Source organism: Bos grunniens, chromosome 4, assembly GCF_055505025.1.
Source record: "Bos grunniens cultivar Pamir isolate PY7600 chromosome 4, Bosgru_T2T1.0, whole genome shotgun sequence".
Classification (NCBI taxonomy): domain Eukaryota; kingdom Metazoa; phylum Chordata; class Mammalia; order Artiodactyla; family Bovidae; genus Bos; species Bos grunniens.
The window spans coordinates 70,152,514-70,174,323 of record NC_141168.1 but is presented as its reverse complement, the minus strand read 5'-3'; the positions used below and the strand labels follow the sequence as shown (position 1 = coordinate 70,174,323).

The 21,810-nt window shown below is 38.9% G+C and overlaps 1 gene segment (V, D, J or C); it reads right to left on the bottom strand.

Moving 5' to 3' along the window:
- Positions 1-841: 841 nt before the first annotated feature.
- LOC147374322 (T-cell receptor gamma chain C region C7.5-like) overlaps positions 842-21,810 on the bottom strand; it is a 33,678-nt gene continuing 12,709 nt past the window's right edge. The window contains 7 exon segments of the C gene segment in view: positions 842-2,538; positions 4,670-4,708; positions 7,360-7,404; positions 7,682-7,741; positions 10,507-10,836; positions 17,155-17,210; positions 18,966-18,970. Coding sequence covers positions 2,393-2,538; positions 4,670-4,708; positions 7,360-7,404; positions 7,682-7,741; positions 10,507-10,836; positions 17,155-17,210; positions 18,966-18,970 — 681 coding nt within the window.

Sequence of the window (21,810 nt, the reverse complement as noted above, 5' to 3'; positions counted from 1 at the left end):
TTTTTACATTCCATATATAAGTGTTGTCATACGATATTTGTCTTTCTCTGATTTACCTCACTTGGTATGATAATCTCCAGATCCATCCATGTTGCAATAAAATGACCATATGATCCAGCAATCCCACTCATGGGTGTATATCTGGAGAAAACCATAATTTGAAAAGATACTTACACCCTAAAGTTCATCACAGCAGTTTGTGCAATAGCCAAGGTAAGTTTCCCCTCTTGGCTTCTGTACTTACTACATTATTTCTTCCCATTGAATAAATATTTCCAAATCTCTAAGATGAGGGCAATGTATTTTACCTAAAGAGGACTGGTCAAGTTAACGGGAACCAAGGGATCAATCTAAGGGCTTCCCTCATAGCTCAGTCAGTAAAGAATCTGCCTGCGATGCAGGAGACCCATGTTCGATTCCTGGGGTGGGAAGATTCCATAGAGAAGGAAATAGCAACCCACTCCAGGATTCTTGCCTGGAGAATCCCATGGACAGAGAAGCCCGGCAGGCTATGGTCCATGGGGTCTCAAGAGTTGGACAAGACTCAGCAACTAAACCACCATTGTTTATGTGGTTGGTCTCTTTTTGTTTTCAAATGGGAACCTTGGTTTAACTGCCTAAGAACTTGTTTCATACACACTGAAGCCGATTATACACAAAGAAACAAACAATAAGCTTTTCCAATTTTAAATAAGACAGTGTTTCAATTCTAATACATAAAAAATTTCCTTTAAAAGGATTCATTAGAGGAAATAGAACATCCCTTATTCTTCCTTCCTTCTACCATGAGTTTAACTTTTTGTTCTATGTCTGTACTTACAGAAATACACAGAAACACATATAATGAGTGTCCTGTTTATTCGTATTATTACTCAATAGGAAAAATGGTTGAAAGACATGAACAAATATTTCAGCAGAAAAGAAAAAGAAGTTGTAAAACCACACACATAGAATAAGGCAGGATTTCCACCATGTTCACAACCACGGGAGTAGATGTGTGGAAACCAGAGTATATACGTAAGAAAAAGACAGATACAATCACAAATTCTTAAGAAAGTTCTCTCCGAATCCTTGGAGGAAGCCTTTAGTAAAGAAGCAGTGTGTGTTTTGTCCTGTCGTAGTTTGTTTGTTCCCAGCAGAAAGTGAACCAAGGGAAAGCCATGTGATGCTAGATTACAAAATGTGAGCTCCAGGTTCAGAAAAACCTGAATGACTCTTATTTACAAAATAGTGACCGTGAACAGACAAATTAACCTCTCCAACCTATAAACTGTGAACTCTAACTGTTGCTTCTTCCAGGGGTTCTTAAATGATTAATGGGATTACCTGATGAACAGTAGAAACAGAGTCTCTGTTCCATCTACATCTGATTTCTTTGCAGGGAAGTAAGCTTAGAAATGAATCTCAGTGCATTTGTGTATGTGTGGAATCTATTGTTCCTACAGTAGATTAGGAAGTACTGACAGTAGATACTAATGTTGAGAACTTGCATGGACCAGGCATCATGGACTCATCTAATCCTCACACTCCAGGAGACAGGGCTCTGTAACTTCATTACACAGATGAGGAAATGATGACACAGAGAGCTCGAAGAGCTGTCTGAGATCACACAAGTGCTAATACAGACCCAGCGTTCAAACCCAGGCCCTCGACAGTCACAGTCTGCATGCTTCATCCTGCACCCGATGCTCCTCTGGTGTTGGCGCAGGTCTCATCAGGGGTTAACACGAGGACCTGGAGTCAGGCTTGTGAGACCCTAGCACAGATCTGAGCACACACAGTGCAGGTCATGCTGGGTGTTATACTGTCACTATCCGAATGCCCCAACCCAATGAGTCTGCCTCTGGTGACTCTGAAAGAGAAGGAACACGGGCACCTTTGTTTGGCTCCTGTTGGACCAGCTCCACTGGTCGTCTTGCAGCCGGTGCCCCAGAGAAAGCACCATAACCACCATCTCAGTGAAAGACCTAGAAATGTGGTGTTGACCATTATTACATCAGCGCTAAATTTGATAGCCTGGTTATCATGCTGTTTCTCACCTTGGTTAGATTTCATGAAATTAAAGTACACAGAGAAAAGGGGGCTTGTGATTCTTTTGTATTTATTGTGCATGTTATGAAAATCTAAGTATAGAATTCGAGCAGCAAAGCTGACTTCTTCAGGGTGTGTGACAGGGAGGGTCAGGGTCGTGGTCTGGCTGGAGGTGCTGAGGGAGGAGACAGGGAGCTGCCCACAGTGTGCGCTCAGGAATTGAAAGGACTTGAGGGTGGGACAATTATGACATCATAGATAAATACACATCTGAACTGAGATAACCCAAAACAAAAAGCAAGCAGAGACTTTCTGGGACTGTAGAGGATGAAGGAAAGTTGATCTCTCGGTAGCCCCCCCATTACGAGATCTTCCTGTCACAGCAGACGCCTGTTCTTCTAAACACACAGGAAATGATGACAACAAAGTAGACTGTGCTCAGGAGGAGGAGTAAGAGGTAGGTGTAATAGGCTGCAGAGGTGTTCATGAGCTGCAGCTGCAGGGTACCTAGGAGAAGTCATTTTGGTTAGTTTCAAGTGTTCTTTTGAGAGGAGAGGACATATTCACGGAAGTGGTCACAATGATTTATTTCTGGTGATCTGCAAAGAAGTGGCACTCCAAACCCAAAGAAAACAGATGCAACCACCATGAGCACCACCACCACCAGAACAACTCAGAATCTAGTTGACAATTCAAGTCAATCAACGACCTCAACTAAATCCAACAGAACCTTCCCAAATATTAAAAAGCAAGGTTGTGTTTTTAAAGAATGAGTCCAAATGGGAAAAATATCTATGATAAATAGCATTTTGCATTTTTTGTGCCATCACATCTCTGAGTAACAATAAGAGGTGACGTTTGTTAACCCCTAACCAAATGTCAAACACTTATTCTGAGAGCTTTGCATGCAAGATTCTAATCTTAGTTAAGTTTTCAAATAACCTACGAGATTATCATTTTCAACCCCTTTTACCAGTAAACTGAGGACAGAGAGAAATAATTTGCTTGGTGTCACACATTAAGAAAGCACCAGAAATCACATTTCAATCCCAGCAACCTGAATCTGAAGAAGGTATTCTTAGCTGCTCTGTAGTCCTGCATTTCCATGTCCAATAAATATCCCAGACATCAAAGTTACGCATAAACAGCAAGTTGAATTGCTGATGTGGAAGCATCTGAGCCATTACATGTTGTGCACCAATGAGATTCCTATGAAGGGGATCAACCAGGGAAATCTGGTTGTGACACAGTGAGGTGGGTGGAAGGCTTTAGTAAAGAGAACTTTGTACAAAATGGAAGAGAGTGGTTAGTCCAAAATCCCCGAAACCTTAGGAGCTCATGCCTCAGTCACCTGTCTTTCTTAGATATCTAACCTCGTGCCCGTGATGTTCTAGGATGATTGCACTTACTCTCCTTCAAAGTTTTGCAAGAAATAGATGATGTCAAGAAGCAATTAACAATGATACTGGGCCTGACTTGCTACTCAATGGACTACAAGGCTGAGTTTCTTCCTGTATGTTTCCCTTTTCTATGCTTTACCTTCATGGAGTCAGAACTCCAGAATCACTAGTATGTGGTGTGGAAAGGATCTCAGGAGGAGGGACATGCTCATAACTCATGGCCCTGAGTCAGGTCAGATGTTAGCTGAGTTCCAGGCCCCCTGACACACTGGGAACGGAGGAGGGATCAGCAGGACCATTGCCAGCTCTTCTAAATTCACTGAGACCCTTCATGTAGGGAGAAGGGGCCACCAACTAGTACTCATCCTGTGCCAGCTAAATGGATACCCTGTGGGAGACATTCCACATAGGTGACCTTATCTCTGTAATAACTGAGCTGGGTGCAATTGTTCCCAGTTGGCAGAAGAGGGCACTATTGCCCAGAAATAGAAGTAATTACCCACCTTCGTGCAACCAATAATAAAAGACCTGGGGTTAAAGTGCTGTCTGGGATAGTTGGAAATCCACGCACTTATACCCTGCCCATGGGTCCACCCTGTCTCAGGGCCTCGGTTTTAGGATTCTTGCTCTATATCTTAGAGATGGAATAGAGAACTGAGGAAATGTCTGAACCATGGATTCCGATGGCCTTTGTTGAATCCTCATATCTAGCTATGGAGCTTGGTACAAGGGATTTAAGTAATTTTGGCTAATGGCCCTCATTGAAAAATTATGGGAAAATGTTGCACCACCTCATAGGAGTGTTATGATGAAAAAAAAATATTCACATAAGATCCAGCACAACACCTTATGTATATCAAGCTCTCAGCCAGTGTCAGTTCATGTATTAGTTACCAGCAAGGGCTAAAACTCAAAAACAATCTAGAAGCAACTTGATATCAAGTTTCTGCAATTATTACAAACAAAATCTACACAACTGGGTAAAGCCCACTGTTGAAATAATTTGGAGCCTATCAGTTCATCCTCTCATTTGGAGTCATCTTACACCAAAACCAGCATTTAATGTGTTAAGATGACTCTTCGGGAACGATGGATTTACTTAAAATATGCAGTCTATTCTGCAATATCCAGACATTTTGTTTTTTCTACCTTATATGAAGGAAGTCCAAAAGTTAAGTTTATCCAGAGGGAAAAAAGTGCTCTAACATGACACAAAGGCAGACAAAGACAGAACTTACGGCTTTCACCTTCCAGACATGCCTTTGTAGAATTAGTATCTAGAAGAAAAGAGAGCAGGTATTAATCAATTGTATTGTCAGTCATTCATATATATTATTAGACAGTGGTACAAATGTGATTAACTCTGTGTGCGTTAATATGCATGTATATATAATAGAAGATCTGCTAACACAGACAGGAGAGATACTCTGATTAAATGTATGAACACCACAGTTTCAGGAATAATTGACTTTTTCTTAACATTAACCAAGGAAGTTCAAGAGGTAATTGATCAGGTAAAAATTCATGCTTTCTGCTGCTGCTGCTAAGTCGCTTCAGTCACGTCCAACTCTGTGCAACCCCAGAGACTGCAGCCCACCAGGCTCCCCTGTCCCTGGATTCTCCAGGCAAGAACACTGGAGTGGGTTGCCATTTCCTTCTCCAATGCATGAAAGTGAAAAGTGGAAGTGAAGTCGCTCAGTCATGTCCGACTCATGCTTTCTAAAATATATATATATTATATATATATATATGTATACAATAACTTTTCTACTATGCTTGACAAAGGCTTGATAAAGAACATCAAAAAAAAAAAAAAGAGATGGAGAAATTGGAAAACATAAACTAAATGAAATGGGAGCACCGAATATGAAATAGAAAAAGTGAAACAAACTAGATAAAAGTAAAAGATTCTCATATAGTCCAGTTGCTTTTAAACATGGTTGCTTATTAGAAACATATCTGGAACTCTCGCAAAAAAAAGCAATTCCTGGGCATTTGTATTTTTCAAAAAATTCCAAGTTAATTCTAATACACATCTGGATTTTAAAAAGTGTTTACAGGTTTTTCTATTAAATGGTAGTTTTGGTGATATAGAATTCTATTATTTTTCTGTTGACCAGTCATGATTCAACGGTATTAAGTGAGTACTAGTTAATGTTAGTGTTAGTCACTCAGTCGTGTCTGACTCTTTGCGACCCCATGGACTGTATAGCCTGCCATGTTCCTCCGTCCATAGGATTTTCCAGGCAAGAACCCTGGAGTGGGTTGCCATTTCATAATCACAATAGTGAAAGATGCTTATCAGTTTTCACAATCAATAGCCAAACAAAAAGTAAAAGAGAATTACAATAGCAAGCCATAATGGGAACATGATTAACCTAACGATATAAAACAATTACATACAGTTTGGGGGGTCAAGCAGAGTGACATGGTAAATGGGAGTGCATACATGCACATGTTTTCATCTGCCCAGCCAATCTGAATTATGACATTTTGATTTCATTTGTTTGACTTAGTTTGAATAAGATGCTAGATTTCTAATTAAAAAAAAATAGATATGCAACAAGAAACAGATGTTTACTATTTAGCACAAGGAGCTATAGTCACTATCTTGTAATAACCTATAACAGAAAATAATGTCAAAAGTAATATATGTGTATAAGTGATTGACAAAAAATTCTATTTTTAGAAATTTGGTAATGTTTAGTGAAAAAGTTGGCTTAAAGCTCAACATTCAGAAAACAAAGATCGTGGCATCCGGTCCCATCACTTCATGGGAAATAGATGGGGAAACAGTGGAAACAGTGTCAGACTTTATTTTTTTGGGCTCCAAAATCACTGCAGATGGTGACTGCAGCCATGAAATTAAAAGATGCTTACTCCTTGGAAGGAAAGTTATGACGAACCTAGATAGTATATTCAAAAGCAGAGACATTGCTTTGCCAACGAAGGTCCGTCTAGTCAAGGCTATGGTTTTTCCTGTGGTCATGTATGAATGTGAGAGTTGAACTGTGAAGAAGGCTGAGTGCCAAAGAATTGATGCTTTTGGACTGTGGTGTTGGAGAAGACTCTTGAGAGTCCCTTGGACTGCAAGGAGATCCAATACATGTTCCCATTCTAAAGGAGATCAGCCCTGGGATTTCTTTGGAGGGAATGATGCTGAAGCTGAAACTCCAGTACTTTGGCCACCTCATGCGAAGAGTTGACTCATTGGAAAAGACTCTGATGCTGGGAGGGATTGGGGGCAGGAGGAGAAGGGGACGACAGAGGATGAGATGGCTGGATGGCCTCACTGACTCGATGGACGTGAGTCTCAGTGAACTCTGGGAGTCGGTGATGGACAGGGAGGCCTGGCGTGCTGCGGTTCATGGGGTCTCGAAGAGTCGGACACGACTGAGCGACTGAACTGAACTGAATGTTTATCTTTGTCAGTTTTTCTAAATGGCCTGTGGATATCTAATAACAATGTATGAGATACAAAATGTTAAATATATTTGTATAGGATATAAGATTAAGATAAATTAATATAAATAGAAATCTATTATATTTGAATTATTAATGACATTCAAGATGCTCCCATTTTTATTTTTTCTGTGCTTTGATAAAATATTCTCAGAGAAATGTCAATATGTCTCATTATGATTATATGTTTTTTTCTTTTCCCTTATATTTCTCCTGATTTTTGCTTTAGGTATCTTTGTTTCTTTGTTGTTAGGTGTCTGTTTATGATGTCTATTTCTTTGTGAATTGTACCTGTTTTTTGGTATCATTTTTTTTGAATTGTACTTGTTTTTTGAATTGCATCATTCAAAATATTCATCTTTGTTACATTTAAAAATAAATAGATAACATTTTTTAGAAAGGTAATTGATCAGGAAGGAAAAAAGTGCTATAGGATGTCTTAACGGCAAACATAAGCAAAACTTACCACTTCCATCTTTCAGACAAGCTTTTTTAGAACCAGTATCTGTAACTTATAAAAGCAAAGGAAGCAAGTATTAATCAACTGTCCACACTCATTATTTTACAGTCAGTGCATATTATGTATAATATGGTGTCTGTGAATATATACATACACATATGTATATAATCTATTGACAGATGACAGTAGAGATGATCAGTAAAACTATAACAATAATGAGCCCCACAATTTCAGATAATTGGTCTTTTCCACTTTAAAACAGAGAAGTTCAACAGAAAGAAAGAAAAACTAAAACATGACATAAAGATAAATCTGTACAAAAACTTACTGCTTTCATCAGTCAAACAATCATTTGGAGGCTCAGTAGTAGGGACAAGTGAGGTGACAACTACAAGAAATGAGAACAAGTATTAATGAATTATCTGTGCCCATTATTTGATACTGTGAGTATGTTTCAGCAGTAAAGAATCCACCTGCAAGGCAGTAGTCACAGGAGACACAGGTTTGGTACCTGGGTCAGGAAGATCCCCTGGAGGAGGGCACAGCAACCCATTCTGATAGTCTTGCCTGGAGACCCCCACGGACAGAGAAGTCCGGTGGGCTACAGTCCATGGGGTTGCAAAGATTTGGACACGACTGAAGTGACTTCGCACACATGCACATATGTTTATACGTGTGTGTATATTGCAATCAGAGAAGGTGATGGCACCCCACTCCAGTACTCCTGCCTGGAAAATCCCGTGGATGGAGGAGCCCAGTAGGCTGCAGTCCATGGGGTTGCTCAGAGTCGGACATGACTGAGCTACTTCACTTTCACTTTTTACCTTCATGCATTGGAGAAGGAAATGGCAACCCACTCCAGTATTCTTGCCTGGAGAATCCCAGGGACAGGGGTGCCTGGTGGGCTGCCGTCTATGTGGTTGCACAGAGTCGGACACGACTGAAGCGACTCAGCAGCAGCAGCAGCAGTATATTGCAATATATATGTATGTGTAATATACATATATTCCCTTACAATGACTTTATTCACTAAAAGATAAACAAACCTCTTATTAACATGCATTGGTTGAGGCAGAAACAATAAAGTATTAAAGTTTTATAATCAACTCTATGTGTTTAAGTTCTCTTTCTCAGTGAAGGTTGGTCAAAAACTAGGACCAGATTAGATTTATTTCTCTGTAAAATCATTTCATTAATATGTACTTCATGTTATATTCTTAGCTTTTATCAAAAACAAAACAATTTTAAGAAACAGCATTGGAACTTTGCTATAGAATAACATTAACCAAAATGCCATCATTAGCTTTACAGCCGTTAGAAACCCTTGGAATGCATTTGTTTCAGAATTGTGTTCAGGTAAAACACATTATGAACTGGAATATCTCTCTAATATGGTAACTGTCACAATGAAACTTATATACTTATTTTTTTCTCATTACAAGAAAAAAGTACTAAAACCTAGTACTTTTAGTGTCCTTAAGTAGGACTCTTAAAGCCACGATTACATTAAACTGCAAATTTGCTTCTGTTCTATTAGAATAAAAATTAAAATTTAGAGCTATTTTTGTAATTTTATTTTTAATTAGTTTTAGAAGAGGATATAAATGGATTTGATGAATATATGAATAGGTACAGCCATGTCATATTTTGGAAAGCAAGTGTTTTCTCTGATGTTATTTCATTTGTTCTTCATTGCAGCCCCAGGACAAAACCAAGACAAGTGTTCAAACCTGATTTGATCATTGGATAAACTAAGAATCAGAGAAGATAAAGACTTACTTCAGAAATTCGGACTGGGGCATAGCAAACATCTATGCACATTTTATGTGCTTGGTTCCCACGGCTTTAAAAAGGTTTCCTGCTGCTGCTGCTGTGAAGTCGCTTCAGTCATGTCCGACCCCATGGACGTCAGCCCACCAGGCTCCCCCGTCCCTGGGATTTTCCAGGCAAGAACACTGGAGTGGGTTGCCATTTTCTTCTCCAATGCATGAAAGTGAAAAGTGAAAGTGAAGTCGTTCAGTCGTGTCTGACTCTTAGCAACCCCACGGACTGCAGCCTACCAAGCTCCTCCATCCATGGGATTTTCCAGGCAGGAGTACTGGAGTGGGGTGCCATTGCCTTCTCTGAAAAAGGTTTCCTAGCCACAGGGAAAAGAACAAAATGATTCCTTCTGATGGGGGCTTTGGAGACTTTGGTCTGTTAGGTGAACATGCAGGACATTAAATCCTGAGTCCAGTGAGTTACAGGACCACTGTCAGGGCCGAGGCACATCCCAGCTCTCTGCCCACACTGCATGGACATGTCCAGCATCTGCTCATGGGGGCTGCTTTGAGATGTCATGCCTGGATCACAAGTGACCCTAAGTCATCAAGGAAAGTGTATATTCTCTTGACTGTAATGCATCCTCCTTGGGCAGTAATTCACCTCAGTGTGTCCATCCGTACATCCCTCCAGACATGGCATGTGCTAGGGCTGCAATAAAACTATCTTGAAAGACCTTTTCTAATAGCAAGAAATGCATTCATTATGTAATGGGAGTAAGTTTGTACACTTTAACATCACCCAATCTTTGATTACAATTTTATCTTATAGTGGTATGTAAAATACAAATTTCAAAAACCTAAGCCCTTAAAAAACCACCTGGTCAAATGATTCTTTTTGCTGAGCTGCAATTTGGCTCCCTTATACGAAGACCATTTTGTCATTTAATAACTCATTGCTTTGGAATTGTAAAGGAGAACTGAATTGAGAATGACTTTGCCTGCTGAAGGATATTCCTGAAAGATGTAGAAGTGTTGTTATTTCCTGACCAACCAAGATCCCCAACAGTGAAGATCTGTTGTGTGCTTAGTTGCTCGATGCTTTCACATATGTTGTTTCATTTAATCCATACAACAACTCTAACACTTAAACATCGTATGATCTTAATATTTTGGAAAATGAAACTGAGGGTGAGAGAAGTAAAATTTTTTCTTTTCTATGTTTCAAGGCCTATCCTATTTTAATCCTATGGGGAGATAGCTACCATTAAATGAAACATCATTTTATCAAGACATATTTGTTTGTTTTTCATTAACACTTAGCCGGAAAGGTGGGTATTGCCTTTGAAAAACAGTGTTTTGGGAGGTTATATTTACATTTATATTCACTTACCTTCTTTTATTGAAGGAAAAATAATCTCTTGATCAATTCCTCCTATATTTTTCTTGTGTTTGACAACACATACATGTTGTTTATCCATAGAGTTTTCGGTCACGGTCAGCCAGCTGAACTTCATGTATGTGTCCTTGGTCTTCATGGTATTTCCCTGCTGGGATGGCAGAGCTCTTTTGTCATTTTTTGCTCTCCAAGAAACTGTAATAACATCAGGGAAAAATTTCTCCAGGAGACAAAGATATGTTCCAGCATTATCATGGTTGATTTCAGCAAGTGAAGGAAGAAAAACAGTGGGCTTGGGGGAAGTGTCTGCCTCGAGGTTTCTCTCTGTAGGGGAATATGGAATAGTAATGAAAAAGAATGGTTAAAGAAACACCAACATGTTGTGGCTTGGAAAAACCTAGTGAGTAGTAAAAGAACAGAAGGCTGCTGCTCACTATGGCCTTGCATCCACAGTACGTTGTTAGGTGCTTGCTGCTGCTGCTGCTGCTAAGTCGCTTCAGTCGTGTCTGAATCTGCGTGACCCCATAGACGGCAGCCCACCAGGCTCCCCGGTCCCTGGGATTCTCCAGGCAAGAACACTGGAGTGGATTGCCATTTCCTTCTCCAATGCATGAAAGTGAAAAGTGAAAGTGAACTCGCTCAGTCGTGTCCAACTCTTCGAGACCCCATGGATTGCAGCCTACCAGGCTTCTCCGTCCATGGGATTTTCCAGGCAAGGGTACTGGAGTGGGGTGCCACTGCCCTGTCCCTAGGTGCTTAGTAGTGTTCTATTTTTAATGGCAAGAGAAGTTCAAGACTTCATGGAACTTGCCCAAAGTCACAGCTGTTAAGTAGCAGAGGTGGATTATAACTTGACCTTCACTTTTTCTCCATATGCAGAGATGGAGTGCATCTTGTGTGCATGCCAAGTCGCTTCAGTCGTGTCTGACTCTTTATGACCTAATGACTATAGCCTGCCAGTCTCCTCTGTCCATGGGATTATGACTTTTAAATATCCCATATAAATATCCCACATCAAGACTTCCAACATTCATGAACATGTTTATTGATTGAATCCATGCTTCCTACAGTGGAAATGGGGAGTCCCAATCACTGGACTGCCAGGGAAGTCCCCAATTGATCTTTAAAAATCTCTTTTGTTCTATAATACTGGAGCCTGTTTTGAAGTAGATGGGTGGGTGGTGGGATTAGGGGCGGCGGGGGCAATTGGGTATGATGGTTTCTGTATTGGTGAAAATCTTTGCTAGTTTCTACACTACTTCCCTTTCCCATCCTGTATTTTGCAATTTATGCTCTCTTTGTCCAAATAACACATTCTCATATTCTGCAACTCTGTGGAATCTCACTCTTCATTTAACTGATTCTGGAATGAATCATAAAAATAAATACCCAGAGAAAATTTATTGGTTTTACAAAGCAATATAGTTACTTTTGAGAATGGGAATCAACACCCATGTGTACTTGACACGTGTACTGTGAAGTTGAACTTTGAGCTCCAGATGTGGATCCCATGCCCGATTCTGAAGTGAGGAAATTCTCTTTATTTCTAATTTTATATGACCTCTCAATTTTATACCTGAACCACTCCAGATTTTGGAGTAGAGCAGCATGTTATTTAAAGTGCCTTAATTGTATAACGGTACTTCCAAAACTTCTATTAAAAATGTATTATTAATCCCAAACTCCTAATTTGGGATTAGCAGATACAGACTACTGTATATAAAATAGATAAACAATAAGAACCTACTCTGTAGAACAGAGAAGTATATGAAATATCTTGTAATAACCTTTAATGGAAAAGAATCTGAAAAATAATACACACACAAAAAAAACTGAATCACTTTGCTGTACACCTGTAAATAACCCAACATTGTGAACTAACTATACTTTCATGTAAAAAAAATGTATTTTCAGAAAGGCTCTTATACTAAACTTATCAAGTAATCTACTTAGAATTTTTCCAAATTCAGAAAATGTTCACAACAGCATATTTTATTTTGGAATTTCATCTGAAATTTTAGCTTGAGTAATAATACACAATATTCTGGCTCTCAGTGTTTTCCCTATAATTTGAATTTGCCCCCTAAGGCTGCTGAACTGCTTTACTGCCAGTTTTCTTTTTTTCCACCAGCTGCATGAAGTATATATCCTGACTAGGGATGGAACCTGTGCCACCTGCATTGGAAGGTGGAGTCTTAGCCACTGGACCACTGGGAGAGTCCTTCAGGGGAAATATCTTAAGAAGGGAGAAATTGGACTTCTCATCTGAGAAGAAAAGACAATTCTTGGGAACTTCTGCCTGTGCAGCAAAGTTCCTGGTTTTTCTTCTAAATCAGTAAGCAGACAGGGTTGATTTTTCACTCATGTTGTAAATAAAGTTGGGTTGTACTGTGCTATTTTAATTTTATACATCTTGCTTTTAGTACAAGTGGTATTTTACACATTATAAAAGCAAGAGACTGTATTTCTCCAACCATATACTTTGTTGATAGTGATTTAGGTCTTCCCTCTTTTTACCCCCTCTCATTTTTCTTTTACAAACTAAATAATTGAAGCTCTTTCACACTTAAATAAGAATTTTTAATTCATGAGATTTCTATCTATATTTAATTGACTTCACTTCTTGATCATTTTCTTTATAAATTAAAACTTTTTTCTGATAACTATGAGCATGAAGCCCAAGTTTACTGGTTATATATTTTAGAGCCAATAAATGTTGTTGTTAGAAATGATATCAATTAAATTAAAGGATTAAGATTTAAAGCACATAGAACAATAGGACATATAAAAAAAACATATTTTAATCTCATTTTTTCTTGCCATGTACCAAAGTGTGCTAAAGAGAAACAGATACCTTCCAATTCAATTTTATGTGTGTGAGGGAACCATAAGATAACTTTCCATTTGTTAATAGTACAGCTGCATCCCCTGAAGAATTTCAATTCATCAACAGTTAGGCTACCAACACTCTGCCTCTTGGATGCAATTTTCCCTTTACATTTGAATAAACACCTATCCAACATGTATGACGTGTTAGCCAACAAAACGTACGGTGCTCAGTCGTGTCCAACTCTTTGCAACCCCATGGACTGTACCCCTCCTGGCTCCTCTGTTCACGGGCTTATCCAGACACGAATACTGATGCATTAGACAATGTGCTAAATACTTCATCACACAGTCTCATTTAATTCTCATACAACCCCTGCTGGATAATACTGTTATACTATTTTACAGATTAGGAGACTGAGTCCAGAGAATAACGTCCATGTTCATATACATAGTTAGTGGTGGATCGGAAGTTCGAGGTCAGCCTGACTCCAAAGCCCACTTTCTTTGGAAATACCCCTTCAGCATCAGGAAAGGAGACATGTTAACTCATAAAACTTACCTGTAATGACAAACTTCAACCCTGGGCCATATACTTTCATGATGATTATGTACATTATACATGAGCCCTTTATAGAAGTCCACACAGACACGAAGCCAAATTTTTTATAATATTTGTACAGTGTTGTCTATGCTCTCCTTTACTATGTGAATTTGTTGTAAAATCTCTCCTAAATCTCTACATCTAATTCCCATCCACATTCCCATTTTTAGTAAATATAATTCCTATTTAATTATTTCTTACCTTCCATTACCTTGAAAAAAATTATGTTCTTCTGATACCTACCTGTGACAATGAGTTTTGCTCCAACATTGAAGTTTTTTAAATAACTATTCCACAGTGATTCAAGTCATATCAAAAACTTTAGACTAATTAGCTTCTCTGATTTCTTCAAATTCTAGTAGAACTATGATGACTTGGAATTCAAGACACTAGTCTTCTGGTCCTGGTTCATTTCGCTCCTAACAAGCTCTGTGGTTGAGCAAATCAAGTAAACTAACGCCTTGGGTACCTTATTTATTTGAAAATGACCGTGCTACTGTTAAGTCAAATGAACATCCTTATTAGTGTTTTGGTGAGCTCAAAATGAAACAAGATCTGAAAAGTCATTTGAATAAAAATTATATAGAGGTAAGAGGTTGTAAATATTACTATATTATCATTGATATTATTATTAGTATTTTTATTTGTGATAATTGTGTGGTCCAACATGATATTTTAATATCATGGGAGCAAATCTTGCCTATCTGATGGGAATTCAGTATCTGGGGTTTACAAGTAGATCCATAGCAACTGATGACTTGTTTGTATTCCTCTGTGTTTTGATATGTCTGGGATTCTCCAAGCCTGTATCACAGCTTTTCACACACCCAGTTAATAGGCAGTCATTTGTTCTGTCGTATTTGCTGCATTTCCAGGGTGAACAAAATCAAAGGGAACATTGGCTAAAGCCTAATGTATGCAGCCAGTATATGGAACGTCACTTCTGCTGTCCACAACAAATGGCTTTTTCCCCCAAAACAGCACAGTCGTTGGGTATCTCAAGATTTTACCAGAAATTTCAGCTTCAAAAAATCTATCCAGTTTATGCCCAAAGTTCAGCTTGCAGCTCCAGGTATGGGCCTTATGACAAATGACTACAAAAATGGCAGGATGCCTGGTACTCAAATTCTCCTTTGTTAAGTTGGATTGCCTCATCTTATCAGCTGAGGGTCACCATTCATGAATGACATTACATTTTGGTGCCCATTGCATTGATGCATTGGGAGCATAAACATATTTGTTTGAAGACCATTTCCTCCATTTTATATACTGGATATTGAAGGCAATGTCCCCTTTTTACTTCATTTTCCTACTAAAGACTTCCACATTGAAGTTCTTTTTTTTAATTTTGTGGTGGGAAAACATATTTGAAAATTTGGTGTGCTTATTTTAGTCGGTTAATATAGGGTATCTATTCCACTACATTTTTTTCTTGCTGTATTATTTCTTATTTTTAATTCACTTCTTTTGGATTGAGATAGAACTGACACATATTCTGAATGTTTAATAAATGCACATTCATGTGACTTCCATGATCTTTGTGAGGGAAAGAGACGTCATTTCAGTGCTATGATTAAAATCAAGAGCATTGCTGTCATATGTGAGCAGCAATACAAAGTATGAGCTATTACTAATAGTTAGTTACAGAATCCAGGTCAGGCTACAGAAGGGTAAATATTCAGGATATAAAGACATGACTTAATGTTTCAAATATCACATAATGATCCAGTCCTCTTATTTTGACAAGTCTCTACTGGATCCCAAACTTTGCCACAGTAGCTAGTCATGTGACTTTAGGCAAGTAACTAAACTTCTCTAAACCTCAGTTTCTTATCTATAAAATGGGAATGAAAGGATTACTGGTGAGGAAAGTATAAGGCATTGAAACTACGTATCATGGTGTCCACTGCTAAGTCACTCCAGTCGTGTCCAACTCTGTGAGACCCCATAGATGGGAGCCCACCAGGCTCCCCTGTCCCTGGAATTCTCCATACAAGAACACTGGAGTGGGTTGCCATTTCCTTCTCCAATGCATGAAAGTGGAAAGTGAAAGTGAAGTCGCTCAGTTGTGTCCGACTCTTCTCGACTCCACGGACTGCAGCCTACCAGTCTCCTCCATCTATGGATTTTCCAGGCAAGAGTACTGGAGCGGGGTGCCATTGCCTTCTCCGATCATGGTGTCTGTCCTTCAGTAAATATTAACTAATATTAAAATTCTCTTTAATGGCATGGTTTGAGGCCATTTCATCAAAATCTTCCATCAAACAAAAGATACGTTTTTAATAAGCAATAACTATTACACCAAGCTCAACAATCCAAGACATCCTACTTCTGCAGCCATGGACCATAGAAGACAGGTCTCAGTTAAGCCAGAATCTAGAATGCTTTTCCACTAGAATAGAAGCTGTTTGGTGTTGAGACTTGTTCTGTGTCTTGTTCGCCCTTCTGTCTGCGGCTCCCAGCACAGAAACTGTCCTCAATAAATATTTGCTGAGAGAATGAAAGAGCAAAAGAGAATGCCCAGCCATGAAGACCCTTTCATGAACTTTGGAGCTGAAATGGCTCATTGAGCTCACAAACTGGTCCATGTCCAGACAAGTTCACAACGGATGAGATAGTTTAAATTTCAAATAATCTCAGCCTCCTTCTAAGAAGCTAGAGCAATAAGAAGTGAGATTTATCAATGTTGTATAATAATTTACTGTAAGAATTTCCTTCCACTGCTCTTAGGGATGAGATGAAAATCAGGAATATTGGTTTTGCAGGAGATTCAGGAGCACAGTATTTTATCTCAAAATATAGAGAAGATATAGTAAGAAAAGTGTTTCTCACTTAATAGACTGCCTATAAGGAAAGGAACTTGAACTAATAACTTATACCAATGTGATGTCATAATATGCTATTTATGTTGGAATATAGAAAGATAAAGGAAGCAATAAGACAGACATGTTCAGAATACTTTACTATCTAGCCTGAGTCTATTTTGTGTGTGTTTTCTAGAACACAAATTTCAACTGCTTACAAGCAGGGACAAGAATAAACCATTTACAAGGTGATTTAGTTTCCATATACTGTGACCAATAGCTGTAAAACTACTGTTTAGATGCTGAGACCAAGAATGTGGCAGCCATATCAGGGAGAGCCCAGGTTGTTTCTACAAAGCATCTACCAGTATTTTATGACTACAGTAAGAATAGAAAAATGACACTTACCAGGAGGAGTTACTATGATGTTAGCTCCTTCTCCAAATATCTTCCTCCAGCCTGAGCTGTCACAATGGTAAAAGCTCCTACAATAACCCAGCCTTTTTCTACCTTTATAAAGTGACTAGAAGTCAAAAAACTTCATACTGGCGGTTTGATCTGAATTCTTTTGGAAGTCCTTGGATATAGGTTTCACAGCATCCAATGTTTTATAAGTTTTCCTCAGATTAGTTGTTATTATTCAGTCACTAGGATGTGTTTGACTCCTTTGCAACCCCTTGGACTGTAGCCCACCATGGGATTTCCCAGGGAAGAATACTGGAGTGGGTTGCCATTTCCTTCTCCAGGGAATCTTCCTGACTCAGGAATCCACTGGGGAAGCCACTTTCCTCAGATAAATGGACCCAAATATCTGCTTGCCAAGGAGTAGTAATCACTGAAAACATTGATGAAGATGAAAAGGATAAAAACAGGAAAGAACACACCACTGACACCAGCTGGTTACCCACCTGGGTTTCTAAATTTCCAGGAACGGTATTCAAAGAATCAAGACTTTTTTTTTATTTCCAGGTGTTCAGTTCTATTGAAACTGCTCAGAGTTTGCATCAGTTGAAAGGCAATTCTCTCTTCACAAACACCAGGGCTGTTTAGCGATTTGGGAATGTATTGCTAAAAGGAGGAAAACCTTCAGTAACTGAAAATGCAAATACCCCATCAGCCATCACACGTGTATACCTGAGAAATGTGAACAAACTCTCCATTCATTGGGCAGCACAATTCTTTACCAAGGGAAAGGGAAATGAGAAAATAAGTCCTATGATGACTTATTTAATATTATTTTTCCTAGGATGAAGGCAATGGCACCCCACTCCAGTACTCTTGCCTGGAAAATCCCATGGATGGGGGAGCCTGGTAGGCTGCAGTCCATGAGGTTGCTAAGAGTCGGACATGACTGAGCGACTTCATTTTCACTTTTCACTTTCATGCATTGGAGAAGGAAGTTGCAACCACTCCAGTGTTCTTGCTTGGAGAATCCCAGGGACGGGAAACCTGTTGGGCTGCCATCTGTGGGGCTGCACAGAGTCGGGCACGACTGGAGCGACTTAGCAGCAGCAGGATAAAGGAAGAAATTTGCAGAATTCTCTTTCCTTTGAAATAATACTTTCTTTAAACTAACACTTGAAAACAATACCCATTTCTCTGATAGTCAAAAGAAGTCTCTTCGTGGCTATTCTGTAATTTCAAGCCACTCATTTTGGGGCAGGGGGAAAGAAATTGGCAGGAGCAGCTGAGTACTCCTCTGAGCACAGATGAGCTGCCCATCTGCGAGTACCAGACAGGACAGGCTCTTACTGCTTCCATGTCTACTCCAGATGCACTTGTTCATGGTCTCAGTCCCATGAGCAATCAGTTCCTCTGCCCCAAGGATGAAAGTAAAAGGAGGTCATGTTGGGCAACTGTCCATTCACAGGAGCTCAGCTCACAGTCCCAACACAATGAGGAGGGATGAAAGATTCAGATGCCAATTATATTTAGATAGATTTTTTTTTTTAAACTGAGAGTTCATGGGAATTTCCTGGCAGTACAGTGGTTAGGACTCTGCACTTTTACTGCTTTTACTGGGTTCAATCTCTGGTTGGGGAAATAAGATCTCATGATCCACAGAATGTCCACAGAAAAAACTGAGAATTCTTTTTTTTTTTAATTTTATTTTTAAACTTTACATAATTGTATTAGTTTTGCCAAATATCAAAATGAATCCGCCACAGGTATACATGTGTTCCCCATCCTGAACCCTCCTCCCTCCTCCCTCCCCATACCATCCCTCTGGGTCGTCCCAGTGCACTAGCCCCAAGCATCCAGTATCGTGCATCGAACCTGGACTGGCATCTCGTTTCATACATGATATTTTACATGTTTCAATGCCATTTTCCCAAATCTTCCCACCCTCTCCCTCTCCCACAGAGTCCATAAGACTGTTCTATACATCAGTGTCTCTTTTGCTGTCTGGTACACAGAATTATTGTTACCATCTTTCTAAATTCCATATATATGCATTAGTATACTGTATTGGTGTTTTTCTTTCTGGCTTACTTCACTCTGTATAATAGGCTCCAGTTTCATCCATCTCATTAGAACTGATTCAAATGTATTCTTTTTAATGGCTGAGTAACACTCCATTGTGTATATGTACCACAGCTTTCTTATCCATTCATCTGCCGATGGACATCTAGGTTGCTTCCATGTCCTGGCTATTATAAACAGTGCTGCGATGAACACTGGGGTACATGTATCTCTTTCCCTTCTGGTTTCCTCAGTGTGTATGCCCAGCAGTGGGATTGCTGGATCATAAGGCAGTTCTATTTCCAGTTTTTTAAGGAATCTCCACACTGTTCTCCATAGTGGCTGTACTAGTTTGCATTCCCACCAACAGTGTAAGAGGGTTCCCTTTTCTCCACACCCTCTCAGCATTTATTATTTGTAGACTTTTGGATTGCAGCCATTCTGACTGGTGTGAAATGGTACCTCATAGTGGTTTTGATTTGCATTTCTCTGATAATGAGTGATGTTGAGCATCTTTTCATGTGTTTGTTAGCCATCTGTATGTCTTCTTTGGAGAAATGTCTATTTAGTTCTTTGGCCCATTTTTTGATTGGGTCATTTATTTTTCTGGAGTGGAGCTGTAGGAGTTGCTTGTATATTTTTGAGATTAGTTGTTTGTCGGTTGCTTCATTTGCTATTATTTTCTCCCATTCTGAAGGCTGTCTTTTCACCTTGCTAATAGTTTCCTTTGATGTGCATAAGCTTTTAGGTTTAATTAGGTCCCATTTGTTTATTTTTGTTTTTATTTCCAATATTCTGGGAGGTGGGTCATAGAGGATCCTGCTATGATGTATGTCGGAGAGTGTTTTGCCTATGTTCTCCTCTAGGAGTTTTATAGTTTCTGGTCTTACATTTAGATCTTTAATCCATTTTGAGTTTATTTTTGTGTATGATGTTAGAAAGTGTTCTAGTTTCATTCTTTTACAAGTGGTGGACCAGATTTCCCAGCACCACTTGTTAAAGAGATTGTCTTTAATCCATTGTATATTCTTGCCTCCTTTGTCAAAGATAAGGTGTCCATAGGTGTGTGGGTTTATCTCTGGGCTTTCTATTTTGTTCCATTGATCTATATTTCTGTCTTTGTGCCAGTACCATACTGTCTTGATAACTGTGGCTTTGTAGTAGAGCCTGAAGTCAGGTAGGTTGATTCCTCCAGTTCCATTCTTCTTTCTCAAGATCGCTTTGGCTATTCGAGGTTTTTTGTATTTCCATACAAATTGTGAAATTATTTGTTCTAGCTCTGTGAAGAATACTGTTGGTAGCTTGATAGGGATTGCATTGAATCTATAAATTGATTTGGGTAGTATACTCATTTTCACTATATTGATTCTTCCAATCCATGAACATGGTATATTTCTCCATCTATTAGTGTCCTCTTTGATTTCTTTCATCAGTGTTTTATAGTTTTCTATATATAGGTCTTTAGTTTCTTTAGGTAGATATATTCCTAAGTATTTTATTCTTTCTGTTGCATTGGTGAATGGAACTGTTTCCTTAATTTCTCTTTCTGTTTTCTCATTATTAGTGTATAGGAATGCAAGGGATTTCTGTGTGTTGATTTTATACCCTGCAACTTTACTGTAGTCATTGATTAGTTCTAGTAATTTTCTGGTGGAGTCTTTAGGGTTTTCTATGTAGAGGATCATGTCATCTGCAAACAGTGAGAGTTTTACTTCTTCTTTTCCAATTTGGATTCCTTTTATTTCTTTTTCTGCTCTGATTGCTGTGGCCAAAACTTCCAAAACTGTGTTGAATAGTAATGGTGAAAGTGGGCACCCTTGTCTTGTTCCTGACTTTAGAGGAAATGCTTTCAATTTTTCACCCTTGAGGATAATGTTTGCTGTGGGTTTGTCATATATAGCTTTTATTATGTTGAGGTATGTTCCTTCTATTCCTGCTTTCTGGAGAGTTTTTATCATAAATGGATGTTGAATTTTGTCAAAGGCTTTCTCTGCATCTATTGAGATAATCATATGGTTTTTATTTTTCAATTTGTTAATGTGGTGTATTACATTGATTGATTTGCGGATATTGAAGAATCCTTGCATCCCTGGGATAAAGCCCACTTGGTCATGGTGTATGATCTTTTTAATGTGTTGTTGGATTCTGACTGCTAGAATTTTGTTAAGGATTTTTGCATCTATGTTCATCAGTGATATTGGCCTGTAGTTTCCTTTTTTTGTGGGATATTTATCAGGTTTTGGTATTAGGGTGATGGTGGCCTCATAGAATGAGTTTGGAAGTTTACCTTCCTCTGCAATTTTCTGGAAGAGTTTGAGCAGGATAGGTGTTAGCTCTTCTCTAAATTTTTGGTAGAATTCAGCTGTGAAGCCGTCTGGACCTGGGCTTTTGTTTGCTGGAAGATTTTTGATTACAGTTTCAATTTCCGTGCTTATGATGGGTCTGTTAAGATTTCCTATTTCTTCCTGGTCGAGTTTTGGAAAGTTGTACTTTTCTAAGAATTTGTCCATTTCTTCCACGTTGTCCATTTTACTGGCATATAATTGTTGATAATAGTCTCTTATGATCCTTTGTATTTCTGTGTTGTCTGTTGTGATCTCT